This window comes from Anas platyrhynchos, chromosome 32 (assembly GCF_047663525.1).
Source record: "Anas platyrhynchos isolate ZD024472 breed Pekin duck chromosome 32, IASCAAS_PekinDuck_T2T, whole genome shotgun sequence".
NCBI classification, from domain to species: domain Eukaryota; kingdom Metazoa; phylum Chordata; class Aves; order Anseriformes; family Anatidae; genus Anas; species Anas platyrhynchos.
The window spans coordinates 1,574,190-1,586,051 of NC_092619.1; the positions used below are offsets into that span (position 1 = coordinate 1,574,190).

The 11,862-nt window shown below is 60.4% G+C and overlaps 2 protein-coding genes across 2 annotated transcripts; both read right to left on the reverse strand.

Moving 5' to 3' along the window:
• Nucleotides 1-98: 98 nt before the first annotated feature.
• LOC140000445 (antigen WC1.1-like) lies at nt 99-6,447 on the reverse strand. Its single transcript, XM_072030330.1, has 7 exons — nt 6,402-6,447; nt 6,007-6,321; nt 5,567-5,881; nt 4,640-4,948; nt 3,831-3,971; nt 2,216-2,368; nt 99-139 (listed from the first exon to the last, which is right to left on the reverse strand). The coding sequence occupies exons 1-7, from the start codon at nt 6,445-6,447 to the stop codon at nt 99-101; spliced, it is 1,320 nt and encodes a 439-aa protein (XP_071886431.1).
• Nucleotides 6,448-8,922: 2,475 nt separating this feature from the next.
• LOC140000446 (scavenger receptor cysteine-rich type 1 protein M130-like) lies at nt 8,923-10,735 on the reverse strand. Its single transcript, XM_072030331.1, has 4 exons — nt 10,690-10,735; nt 10,295-10,609; nt 9,855-10,169; nt 8,923-9,239 (listed from the first exon to the last, which is right to left on the reverse strand). The coding sequence occupies exons 1-4, from the start codon at nt 10,733-10,735 to the stop codon at nt 8,923-8,925; spliced, it is 993 nt and encodes a 330-aa protein (XP_071886432.1).
• Nucleotides 10,736-11,862: the final 1,127 nt, after the last annotated feature.

Consider the following 11,862-nt stretch of genomic DNA (forward strand, 5'->3'; position numbering starts at 1 on the left):
GACATATCCCATGTGGCATTCCTGTCTCTAATTGGAGAGACATGGATCTGACAGATGGACCTCTCAGTGGATATCAGGAATTTTCTGGATGATCACACTCACAGGGTTGTGGTCAACAGATCAATGTCCAAGTGGAGATCTGTTACAAATGGTGTTCTTAAGGGCTTAGTACTGGGACTGGCACAATTTCACATCTTTGTTGGTGACATGGGCAGTGGGATTGAGTGCACCCTCAGCGAGTTTGCTGATGACAGCAAGCAGAGTGGTGAGGATGACGTACTGGAGGGAAGAGGTGTCATCTAGCGGGGCCATGACAGGCTTGAGAGGTGGGCCTGTGTGAAACTCATGAACTTCAACAAAGCTGAGTGTAAACTCCCACACATGGGTTGAAGCAGTCCTATGCATAAATACAAGCTGGGTGGAGAAGGGAGTGAGAGCAGCCTTGTGGAGAGGGTCCTGGGGGTGTTGGTGCTTGAAAATCTCAACGTGTGTAGGCAATATGCACTTGTAACCCTGAAAGCAAAATCCTGGGCTGCATCAGAATAAACATAGCCAGCAGGTCAGGGGAGGTGATTCTCATTTTCTCTTCTGCTCTTGTGAGACCCCACTTAACATAGTCTGTTCACCTCTGGGATCCCCAACGTGAGAAAGACATGGACCCATTAGAGCAAGTCCAGAGGAGGGCCACAAAAATGATAAGAGGGCTGGAGCATCTCTCCTATGAAGAGGGAGAAGAGAGGAATTAAGAGCAGAAGGCCCTGGGCCTTCGTAAGCAGAACGTAGAGCAACCTTCCAGTAGCTCCAGAGGGCATAAAGGAAAGCTGGAGAGAGAATTTATTAGAGGATGTAGTAATAGGACAAGGGGAAATAGCTTTAAACTCAAATAAGGTAGATTGAGATTAGATATTCAGAAGAAATCATTTACTCAGGGTGGTGAGGCACTGGAGGAGGTTGCCCAGAAAGGTTGTTGGATGGTGTCCCATCCCTAGAAGCATTCAAGGCCAGGCTGGATGGGGCTTTGAGCAATCTGATTTTGAGGAAAGTGTCCCTGACACAGCCAGGACAGCTGACCCAAATGGATCAAACAGATGTTCCAGACCATCCAGCACCCCCTGCAGCCCACCACCCTACTACCAAAAGCATCTCTAAGCCTGCAGCGGAGGCGCCTGCTGGGGAAGAGCTGGGGAGGACCTACCAGCAGGATCCGGGAGGGCAGTTTGGGTACCAAGTCCTGCCCAGGGGTCCAACACTTCTCGCCACTCTGATGCTGCAGGAGAGGTTCCTCTGTCTGTGGGTGCTGGGCAGGAATCCTTGGGTTCCATGAGGGCCCAAGGCTGTAGAAGATGGGCGCTACCAGCGAGTGCATCATGAGGCGTCACACAGAGCCACTTTTGCTGGAAACTGCCTGTGGCTGGCAGGACGGAAATGCCTCTGTCAGTAGGAATAGTGTCTAGGGACTGGGGGTTCTGGCAGCCCTACAGCCTGATCCCAACCCTGTTGGTCCCAAGAAATGACCATTCCTCACTATTGCATCTTTGAGCTCTACTCCAATTGGTTAGCCTCAGAGAGACACCCTGACACCTGGGCAGGAAAGCAATGGATCTGGGACAAAGCCCCCCCCCAGAGGGTTTTAATATAAACATTTGTCAACACAAAGCACAAAAACAGGGGAATACCAAGACAGGAAATACCCGTGCGTGTCTGCTGACTGCTGGAAAAGGGAGACCGTTCCCTGGCACTCACGGCTCTCCCAGTGACACTGAGCTCTCCTCCCTCCCGGCTGCACCCGGCTGCTCAGCAGGGCTGGGCTCTGCTGGCATGGGGCTCTGGGACCCTTGTGCACTGGACTTCGGTGTCACATCCTGGGTGTCCTCATGGGGACATGTCAGAGACATCTCTTCAGCATCATCATAGCCCATGTGTACCAGAAAAGGGGACAAGATGTCTCCATCAGCTCCAGGGTCCTCAGCACGTCTCCGGGAGCGCAGGCTTCCCTCTGTAAGCATCAAGGCAGGCTGTTGTGGTTGATCCTATGGGGTTCTTCTCAGGGCTGTACAACACCTTCCCCCTCCTCACAAGCCTGAGACATTTGGCACATCCACCAGCCTCCTGGAAATATCTCAGGCCAGGTTCTCCATGTCAGGAGATCAGGCTCTAAATACTTCATGGATTCTCCTGGCACCTAGGAAGTGGCAGTGCTGCATTGCCCTCTCACCTGTGGCTGTATCCATGGGCCCAGCTCCTTCCTCTGGTGTCCTGGGCACTTCCCAGTCCCCCTGTCCAGGGACAGGATCCTCCCCAGGGTCAGAAACCTCTCCAGCATCGTCGTAGTCATCCGCTGGGTCACCTCCAGGCAGGACAGGGACATCTGAAAGGAGAGGGAAGGTGGTGGCAGTGAGAAGAGATGTTCTGCACAGCAGAGGATGGGAGGGTGTGTAGGGACACAGGGCTGACATGCTGCTGGTGTCAGGGCCAAAGCAGAGCCCTCGTCCCTCCAGCTCTGAAAGTGGCACTCAGTGGCACTGCTGTCTGTCTGTCTGCAGGGAGGAGAGATGGAGCCCTTCCTCTCCCTCCCCTTCTATCCCTGCAGCTGGCCCCAGACCATCCTCCTCCTCATGTGTCTGGGGTAGGGCTGCAGCTGGGTCAGGGACCCCTCTGAAAAGGAGCCTGCAGAGAGCTGCAGTGGGTGCTATGGGATGATCCCTGCTGCCCCATGTTGTGGTCAGCACTGCTGGGGATGGACAGCCACAGAGCTGGGATAGAGTGGGAAGGAGACCACCCCTGCTACCCTAGGATGAGCCCATCTCATAGGGGCTCCCAGAGTTGCACTGGAATAGCCACTTAACTCAGCCCTTGGATGTCCCCAGGGTGCAGGGCCCAGCAGAGAGGGGCTGTCCCCTCTGGGATGGGCAGAGCTGGTGTGGAGGAAACTCCTCTGTGGGGGCCAATGCCTGGATGCTCTCCCACAGACGTCATGGTCCAACCATTTCAGGGACCATGGGCAGGAGCTGCAGGACACAGCCCTGGTCTGAGGCAGAGAGAAAGTGCCCCTTCAGGAGCATACACCCACCTGAGAGACTGAACCTCGGCTGCTTCTCCCACGCCAGGCTGTAAGCGATCTCCTCGTACACGGCCTCAGGGAAGGGCTCCCCAGCTCTCCCGGAGCCTGGGGACAGAGGCAGGGCTGGTCTGGGCATGGGCAGAGAGGGACAGGACCCCACTGGGCTCCCTCAGCAAAATTCCCTAGGCCAGCACAGGGCTGTCCCCACAGCACAGCCCCACTGTGTTGTGTTGGCACTGCAACCACATCCCCAGGGAGGGCAGCATCCCCATGGAGATGGTCTGGGACAGAGTCAGCCTCACATTTGGAGACAGCCTTTATGCCCCTTTGGTCCCCGGCTCAAGTCCCAGTGCAGACCATGCACCAATTCCCACATTTCTCCTCCCCATGGATCTGCTCCATCTCTGCCCCACACATCAATAGCACAGCCCATGTCCTGCTGGGGGGTGGCTGACACCATGGTGATGGACCCCGCTGCCACATGCTCCTCCTGGCAGAGCCACCCAGAGCACTGCCAGCAGTGCATCCTCCCCTTCTCACCCAGCCCAGATCTCACATTTCTCTTCTCACCCCAGAACTGATGCCTCAGGCTCTGGGCTCTCTCCATCTCTTTCTGCTGGTGCCCCATGGTCTGTCAGTCAGTGGGGCAGCACATGGGGCAGGAGGCAGCACACGGCTCTGTTTCTGTGCCCCAGGACACCAACACCCCCAGCACCCCCAGCCCTGACAGGAGGCATCTCCCCCCGAGGACCACTGGGGAAGGACCCACCTCTGCGCCGAGCCCTGGCGCTTCGCACCTGCCCAGCCAGGAGGGCCAGGAGCAGGCAGAGGAGGGCCCCCAGGATGATGCAGATGACAACAGGCACCGAGAGTCTCTTGCTGCTGGTGGTCGGACGGCTCCGTGGGGGATCTGCAAGGGCAGGAACATGGCAGGGGCAGCATCAGACAAGGGAGAGGCTGGGGCCAGGACATGCCACTCCTAACCACACAAGGCAGCAGGGGCTGTGGGGGACAGGGCTGGGTGATGGGGCAGGTCCCACCCTGCTGGGTCCATCACAGACTTCTCCTAGCTCCCTTGATTTCCTGGGAGTCTCACAGCCCAGCAAGAAGCCCCTTCCCCTGGCTGTCTGTCACAGCGTGAATATGGACAGACCCAGCCCCAGGAGAAGGACAGCTTACCTGCTTGTGGGGGGGGTGTTGCTGTCCTGGGTGCAGCTGCAGGGGAGCAGAAGGAGAGCTGGGCTGAGAGGCTGGGGCTGTGGCACCAGGCAGCCTCCCTGGCAAATGACCCCAAAATTTGCCACCTGAATTGTCCCTTCTGTGGGGCTGAGCAAGGTGGCAGGGACAAGGCCCAGCACCACTGCTCTGTGCTGCTCAAAGGACAGTGCAGGCAGCCCAGGGGATGTGCTGGTACATCCAGCCCCACAGAGGCTGCTCCCCACCCACAACCAGCCTCCCACTCTGCAGGAACACCCTTGCTTGGGCCTGCACTGGGGCCATGCCAGGATACAGCAGAGCAGATGCCCAAGCCAGCTCGTTGCCAAGCCCCCAGCCATGTCTCCCAGCCCCACTGCTCACCTGAGCAATGCACAGCCGCATCTGCCTTATGCTGGCAGGCACCGCTGTCTCCTGGCTGGGCCCAGCAGTCCTGCAGAGACAGCTCCGTCCCCCTGCACTCCATCAGCCACATGGGGCCCGTCCCCTCTCCAGCAGCAGCCTGGCCCAGGGCATAGAGCGCGGGGCCACAGCCCAGCTGCCTGCACGCCACCTCGGCGTCCCGCATGTCCCAGGCATTGTCACACAGCGTCCCCCAGGTGCCGCGGTGCCAGATCTCCACTCTTCCCGAGCAGCCGTCCTTGCCTCCCACGGCACGGATCTTCTCCCTTTCTGGGGAGGCAGAAATGTCCCATGGCACCAGGACAGCTGGGACAGCCCTGCCAGGTGAGGGGGGCACGCGTAGGGGCAGCTCCCTACCTGTGCAGCTGGTGGAGTTGGGGCATGCAGCCACCTGTGGCAATTCTGTCCATGTCCCAAAGGAAAGAGAAGTTGGGCTGAAAAGGGCTGCTCTAGGGGTCATGCAGAAGAAGGCAGGGCTGACCTCTGCTCACACGTCCCCATGCTCCCTGGGTCAGGGCAGCAGCAGAACCCTGTTCACTCAGGGGACACACACGGTACTGCAGGGGGGACCCAAGTGCTCGGCCCCACAAGGTCCCTGATTCACAGAGCAGCAGGAGGCTGTCCCTGGAGGGAGGACTCCTGAAAGCCCTGCATGGTCTCCTCTGAGACCTTGCGTGGAGATGCCTCTGCATCCCCCAGGGGCTGAGGGCAGCCCACATGTTGACTGCTGCTGGTGGACATGGGTGGCTCCAAGAGCTGAAATCACCTTTGTGTACCAGTAGCAACAGGGTCTAAAGCAGGAAAGTCAAAGCCCCTCTGGGTTTTTTCTCTGCATTTCACCATACCCAGTGAGAAAGTGGACCTGGTGCCTTGATGGCTCAGATTTACCATTGCAGGTGATGTGGGTCTCTTCTCGGCGGTCAGTACACGACTGCGGATCCCAGGGATCAGAGGGACACTGCCAGAAGGAGCTGTTGCTCTTCCCACACTCCACGCGATCCAGCCACGCGGTGCCAGACAGCTTCTCATAATTTGAGATTGTTTCCAGTTCCCCCTCATTCCCACAGCCCAGCTCCTTGCACACCAGTGACACCGTCTCGGTGGTCATGGAGTTGGAGCAAACGCTGCCCCACGTCCCGTTGTAGAAAACCTGCAGGCGCCCGGAGCAGCCGTCGCTGTTCTCCAGCCTCAGGGCCATGAACTCTGGAAGGAGGAAAGGCCCCAGGGAAGTCCTTGGATGTCAGCCACTTATGGCCTTGGCCCTACCTGGCTCTGCCCACGCCCCGGCCTCACCGGACCCAGCTCCCAGCCCCACTCCCAGCACAGACCTGAACAGATGACTCCCACGTCCTCCTTGTGCCCGCAGTCGTGCTGCCCCCAGGCCTCGGCAGGGCAGTCCCAGAGAGCAGCTTCGGCCCCGGAGCAGTTGACGCCATCCAGCCAGATCTGCCCGGAGCCCTCCCCAAACCGAGCAGAGCCGGCTGCCTCCAGGGCCCCTCCGCAGCCCAGCTGGTGGCAAACGACAGCGGCGTCGGCCAGGTCCCAGGTGTCGTCGCAGACGGTGCCCCAGCGCCCCTGGTAGTAGATCTCCACTCTCCCGGCACAGCGCCCAGCCCCGTCCACCAGCCGCACCCGCCGGCTCCCTGCAGCGGGGAGAACCCCGGCTGTCAGGGGCTGGCTGCACTCCCAGACCCACACCTGAGGGACGTGCAGCACCACTCACCCTGGCACACGACCCCCACATCCTCCATGATCCCTTCTGTTGGCATGCTCTGAGGCAGGGAGGTGTTGCAGAGGCTCAGGTCAGCCTCGTGCCCTGCACACTGCACCCCATGCAGCCCCACAGGTCCTCGTCCTCGCTTGGCCCTCACGGGGGTGTAGGCTGCCTCTGCCTCTCCGCACTGCAGCTGCCGGCACACCACGCTGGCCTCCTGCATGTCCCACTGCTCATCCAGGACTCTGCCCCACGTCCCGTGCTGGAAGACCTCCACGCGCCCGTCGCACCGGCTCCCTCCGCCCACCAACCGTACAGACATGTGGCGAGCCGGGCCTGGTGAGAGCAGAAATTCAGCCAGGCACTGCCGTGGGGTCCCCAGCTGTGGGTGGCCTTGTCACACTCCAGGGCCAAATGGACTTTGCAGCACTGCCCAGCACTCACCTGAGCAAATGACAGCAGCAGCGTTCTCCTGGGAGCACGGCGAGGCCCCCAGGGCAGTCACTGGGCACTGCCCCAGGTGGGCTTCAGTCCCGTCACAGTGGAACGAGTCTCTCCAGATGGGGCCGGTTCCTCTCCCAAAATGCCCTCCTCCAGGAATGGACTCAGCAAAGCCACAGCCGAGGTGCCGACAGAGAACGTGGGCGTCCGAGATGTCCCAGCGGGAGGCACAGAGGGTTCCCCATGTCCCCAGCACCTCCACCTCCACCCTGCCCTCACACGCTGTGCTGCCGTTCACCAGCCTGAACCCTGTGTACTCAAGGACAAAGGAGGGTGAGAGAGGCCACATTTGTGCTCTTGTTCCCACAGGAGCTGCAGGAGAGGCCAAAGGGACAGAGTGCCTTTCTCCTCCTGCAGCACTCTAATTTTAGGGCTGCAGACCACCACCTCACCCCACCTGTCCCCCACACAGCACAGCCCAGGGCCCACCCTGCCCCCAACCAAAACCCCAGAGGATACCATCCCTACCCAATTCCTTACGTGTGCAAATCACATGAGTGCCATTGCTGTGGGTGCAGGCCTTGTCCTTGGAGGTCCCCCAGGGGCAGAAGAGGATGGTGGATTCATTCCCCACACACTGCAGCTCTCTGTCCCAGACAGGACCGGCCCCTTCTCCCAGCTGAGCTGCCCCATGGACAGACAGGGCTGTGCCACACTGCAGCTCCCTGCACACCACCTCGGCAGCTTTGGCACCAAAGTGGGAGTGACAGACAGCTTTCCACTGGTCCCTGTCGTAGACCTCCAGACTTCCTGAGCAAGGGCTGTCCCCTCCGACCAGCCGCACAAATCCTGGAGCAACCAAGGAGACCTGTGAGTTCCCAGAGCCCTCTGGCACTTCCGTGCCCACCTCCCACCTCATCGGTAATGTGGCCAGACTCAGAGCTCCACGGTCAGCCCAGCAGCTCTCCGTGGTTGCTGATGGCACAAAGGGGTCAGGGCCCCCCTGCTGCTCCTCTGAATCCAGCCCAGTACCCATGGGCTGCCCTCTCTCCCATCCCCCAGCCACAGGCACCACTCAGACTAATTGCTGCTGGTTGGAGCCCCTGGGCTGCCCAGCACCGGCCCCAGCACTGCAGCACTCACAGCATGTGGACCCATGGAAATGGGCCCAGGCACTGGGGGCTGCTGCAGTTGTCTCTGCCCTGCCGGGCTCAGGCCAGGCTGAGGAACCACTTGGAGCTTCCAAAAAAGTCCCCTGTCCCCAGGGGCTGCTGGAGCTCTTGGGGAGGTGCTGTTAGATGGGGCACAACTGGGGAGAAGGTAAAGGGGGGGGTCCTCAGACAGGGACAAAGTGTGGTGCTGGGCATGGATGACCCCATCCACCAGCCACACATAGAGCAAAAGAGCAGGCAGAGAGCAACCCTGGGCTGACACGAGCTCCCGGTATGAGGGCAGGCACCGAGGAGAGCCAGGAGGTGCTGGCACAGCCTCTGGGGCACAGGGCAGGCAGGAGAGGCTGGGCAGTGGGTCAGCATGTCTTAGAGGGTCCGTGTCCCTAGGGGCTGGCACTCATGGGGTGACCCCAGGACAGGAACAGGGTGCTCCTTGCCACCATGTTCCTCTGCTCAAGCCCAGTGCTCCTGCCCTCTGAGCAGCCCCTCTGCTTTGGCCAAGGTTCTCTTGTCTGCTGGGGGTACAACCCAAAAGTCCTGGGCCATTGCACGCCCTTCCCTGAGGCTGCTGGTGGCTGGGGGAGCTGCTCTAGATTCCCCTGGCATGGGGACCAGCCTGCCAGACAGGGCCTGGGTGAATGGAGGAGAAAGATGGGAACCAGGCAGCACAATGGGGAATGGTGGGGGCTTTCCTCTCCCAGCGCCAGGCACCTCCCCAGTTGGCTGCTCCAGCTTCAGGGCCAGGCTCAGTGTGCTCCCACTGGGCTTTCTCCAGGGACAAGGGACACCAGCAGTGACAGACCCAGCTCAGAGTGCAACTTGACACACAGAGCCATGTTCTGGTGTCCACTCGTTGCTTCCTGAGGTCACAGCCAGGTCCCTTAGGAGTGTCCTCATCCCAGAGGTAGGGAACAAGTTCAGTCCTTACCTGAACATATCACTCCAGCGTCCTCAGTGTGATCGCAGTCTGTTTGATCCCAGCCATTGTGTGTGCAGTCAGACAGAGCAGACTCCTTGCCATTACATTCAACATCATCCATCCAAATGGAACCAGATCCTGGCCCAAATTGTGCACTCCGAGGAGCTTCGAGAGCAACCCCACAGCCCAGCTGCCTACAAACCACTGCAGCATCGGTCATGTCCCAGTGGTCACTGCACACGGTCCCCCACTGACCCCGGTGTTTCACTTCCGCTCTCCCAGCACAGCGACTGCCGCCATCCACCAGCCTCACCTCTGCAGTCCCTTCAAACACCAACACAGGAAGGGTCAGGAGAGCTTTGAGCCCCACAAGGTGGGTCTGTGAGTGCTCCTTCTGCTGCCCAGGCAGACTCACAGGCCCAAGGGTGGGAGCCCTGTCCCCACTGATTGTCACTGGAGTGTTGGAGGGATCCTTCCTCTGTCCATGGGCTGCACTGCTCTGGGGGTGCCCAACTCCAGCCCTTCTGGGCCATTTACTGCCCACAGCCCTCATAACCACCTCTTCCCACCCCAGTGGCCCCCTGACCCTACGCATGCCCACCCACACACCACCCCCAGTCCTGCACAGGTTTCCCACTCCTCCCCTGACCAGATCCCTCTCCAAAGCACCGTGACTCTAACCCCATATTCTTCCTGTCCATCACCTGCACCAGGCACCTCTCAAATGCACCAAATTCCCAGGAGCTGATTGCAGCCTGGACATTGACTGCTGCTGGTGAACACGGGTGGCTCTGTGAGCTGAAGTCACCTTTGTGCCACCAGCAGCAACAGGGTCTAATGCAGGAAGTCAAAGCCCCTCTGGGTTCCTTCTCTGCATTTCACCATGCCCAGTGAGGAAGTGGACCTGGTGCCTTGATGGCTCAGATTTACCATTGCAGGTGATGTGGGTCTCTTCTCGGCGGTCAGTACATGACTGCGGATGCCAGGGATCAGAGGGACACTGCCAGAAGGAGCTGTTGCTCTTCCCACACTCCACGTGATCCAGCCACGTGATGCCAGACAGCTTGGCAGAGTTTAAGATAATTTCCCAGTCCTCTTCATTCCCGCAGCCCAGCTCCTTGCACACCAGTGACACCGTCTCGGTGGTCATGGAGTTGGAGCAAACGCTGCCCCACGTCCCGTTGTAGAAAACCTGCAGGCGCCCGGAGCAGCCGTCGCTGTTCTCCAGCCTCAGGGCCATGAACTCTGGAAGGAGGAAAGGCCCCAGGGAAGTCCTTGGATGTCAGTCACTGATGGCCTTGGCTCTAAATGGATCTACCCTCACCACAGCCTCACTGTCTCTGACTCCCAGACCCGCTCCCGGCACAGACCTGAGCAGACGACTCCCACGTCCTCCTTGTGCCCGCAGTCGTGCTGCCCCCAGGCCTCGGCAGGGCAGTCCCAGAGAGCAGCTTCAGCCCCGGAGCAGTTGACGCCATCCAGCCAGATCTGCCCGGAGCCCTCCCCAAACCGAGCAGAGCCGGCTGCCTCCAGGGCCCCTCCGCAGCCCAGCTGGTGGCAAACGACGGCGGCGTCAGCCAGGTCCCAGGCGTCGTCGCAGACGGTGCCCCAGCGCCCCTGGTAGTAGATCTCCACTCTCCCGGCACAGCGCCCAGCCCCGTCCACCAGCCGCACCCGCCGGCTCCCTGCAGCGGGGAGAACCCCGGCTGTCAGGGGCTGGCTGCACTCCCAGACCCACACTTGGGGGACGTGCAGCACCACTCACCCCGGCACACGACCCCCACGTCCTCCATGATCTCTGCTGCCGACATGCTCTGAGGCAGGGAGGTGTTGCAGAGGCTCAGGTCAGCCTCGTGCCCTGCACACTGCACCCCATGCAGCCCCACAGGTCCTCGTCCTCGCTTGGCCCTCACGGGGGTGTAGGCTGCCTCTGCCTCTCCGCACTGCAGCTGCCGGCACACCACGCTGGCCTCCTGCATGTCCCACTGCTCATCCAGGACTCTGCCCCACGTCCCGTGCTGGAAGACCTCCACGCGCCCGTCGCACCGGCTCCCTCCGCCCACCAACCGCAGGGGCATGGGGTGAGTTAGGCCTGGTGAGAGGAAAAATTCAGCCAGGCTGTGCCATGAGCTCCCCAAATTTGTGTGGCCATGTCACACACCAGTAGCAAGTGGACATTGCAGCAATGCCCAGCACTCACCTGAGCAAATGACAGCAGCAGCGTTCTCCTGGGAGCACGGCGAGGCCCCCAGGGCAGTCACCGGGCACTGCCCCAGGTGGGCTTCAGTCCCGTCACAGTGGAACGAGTCTCTCCAGACGGGGCCGGTTCCTCTCCCAAAATGCCCTCCTCCAGGAATGGACTCAGCAAAGCCACAGCCGAGGTGCCGACACAGAACGTGGGCATCCGAGAGGTCCCAGCGGGAGGCACAGAGGGTCCCCCACGTTCCCAGCACCTCCACCTCCACCCTGCCCTCACACGCTGTGCTGCCATTCACCAGCCTGAACCCTGTGTACTCTGGGGACAAAGGAGGGTGAGAGAGGCCACATTTGTGCTCTTGCTCTCACAGGAGCTGCAGGAGAGGCCAAAGGGACAGCATGCCTTTCTCCTCCTGCAGCACTCTCATTTTAGGGCTGCAGACCACCACCTCACCCCACCTGTCCCCCACACAGCACAGCCCAGTGCCACCCTGCTCTCCTGCCCCCACCAGAACCCCATTGTCCATCATCCTACTGCAAGTCCTTACGTGTGCAGGTGACACGAGTGCCATTGCTGTGGGTGCAGGCCTTGTCCTTGGAGGTCCCCCAGGGGCAGAAGAGGATGGTGGATTCATTCCCCACACACTGCAGCTCTCTGTCCCAGACAGGACCGGCCCCTTCTCCCAGCTGAGCTGCCCCATGGACAGACAGGGCTGTGCCACACTGCAGCTCCCTGCAGACC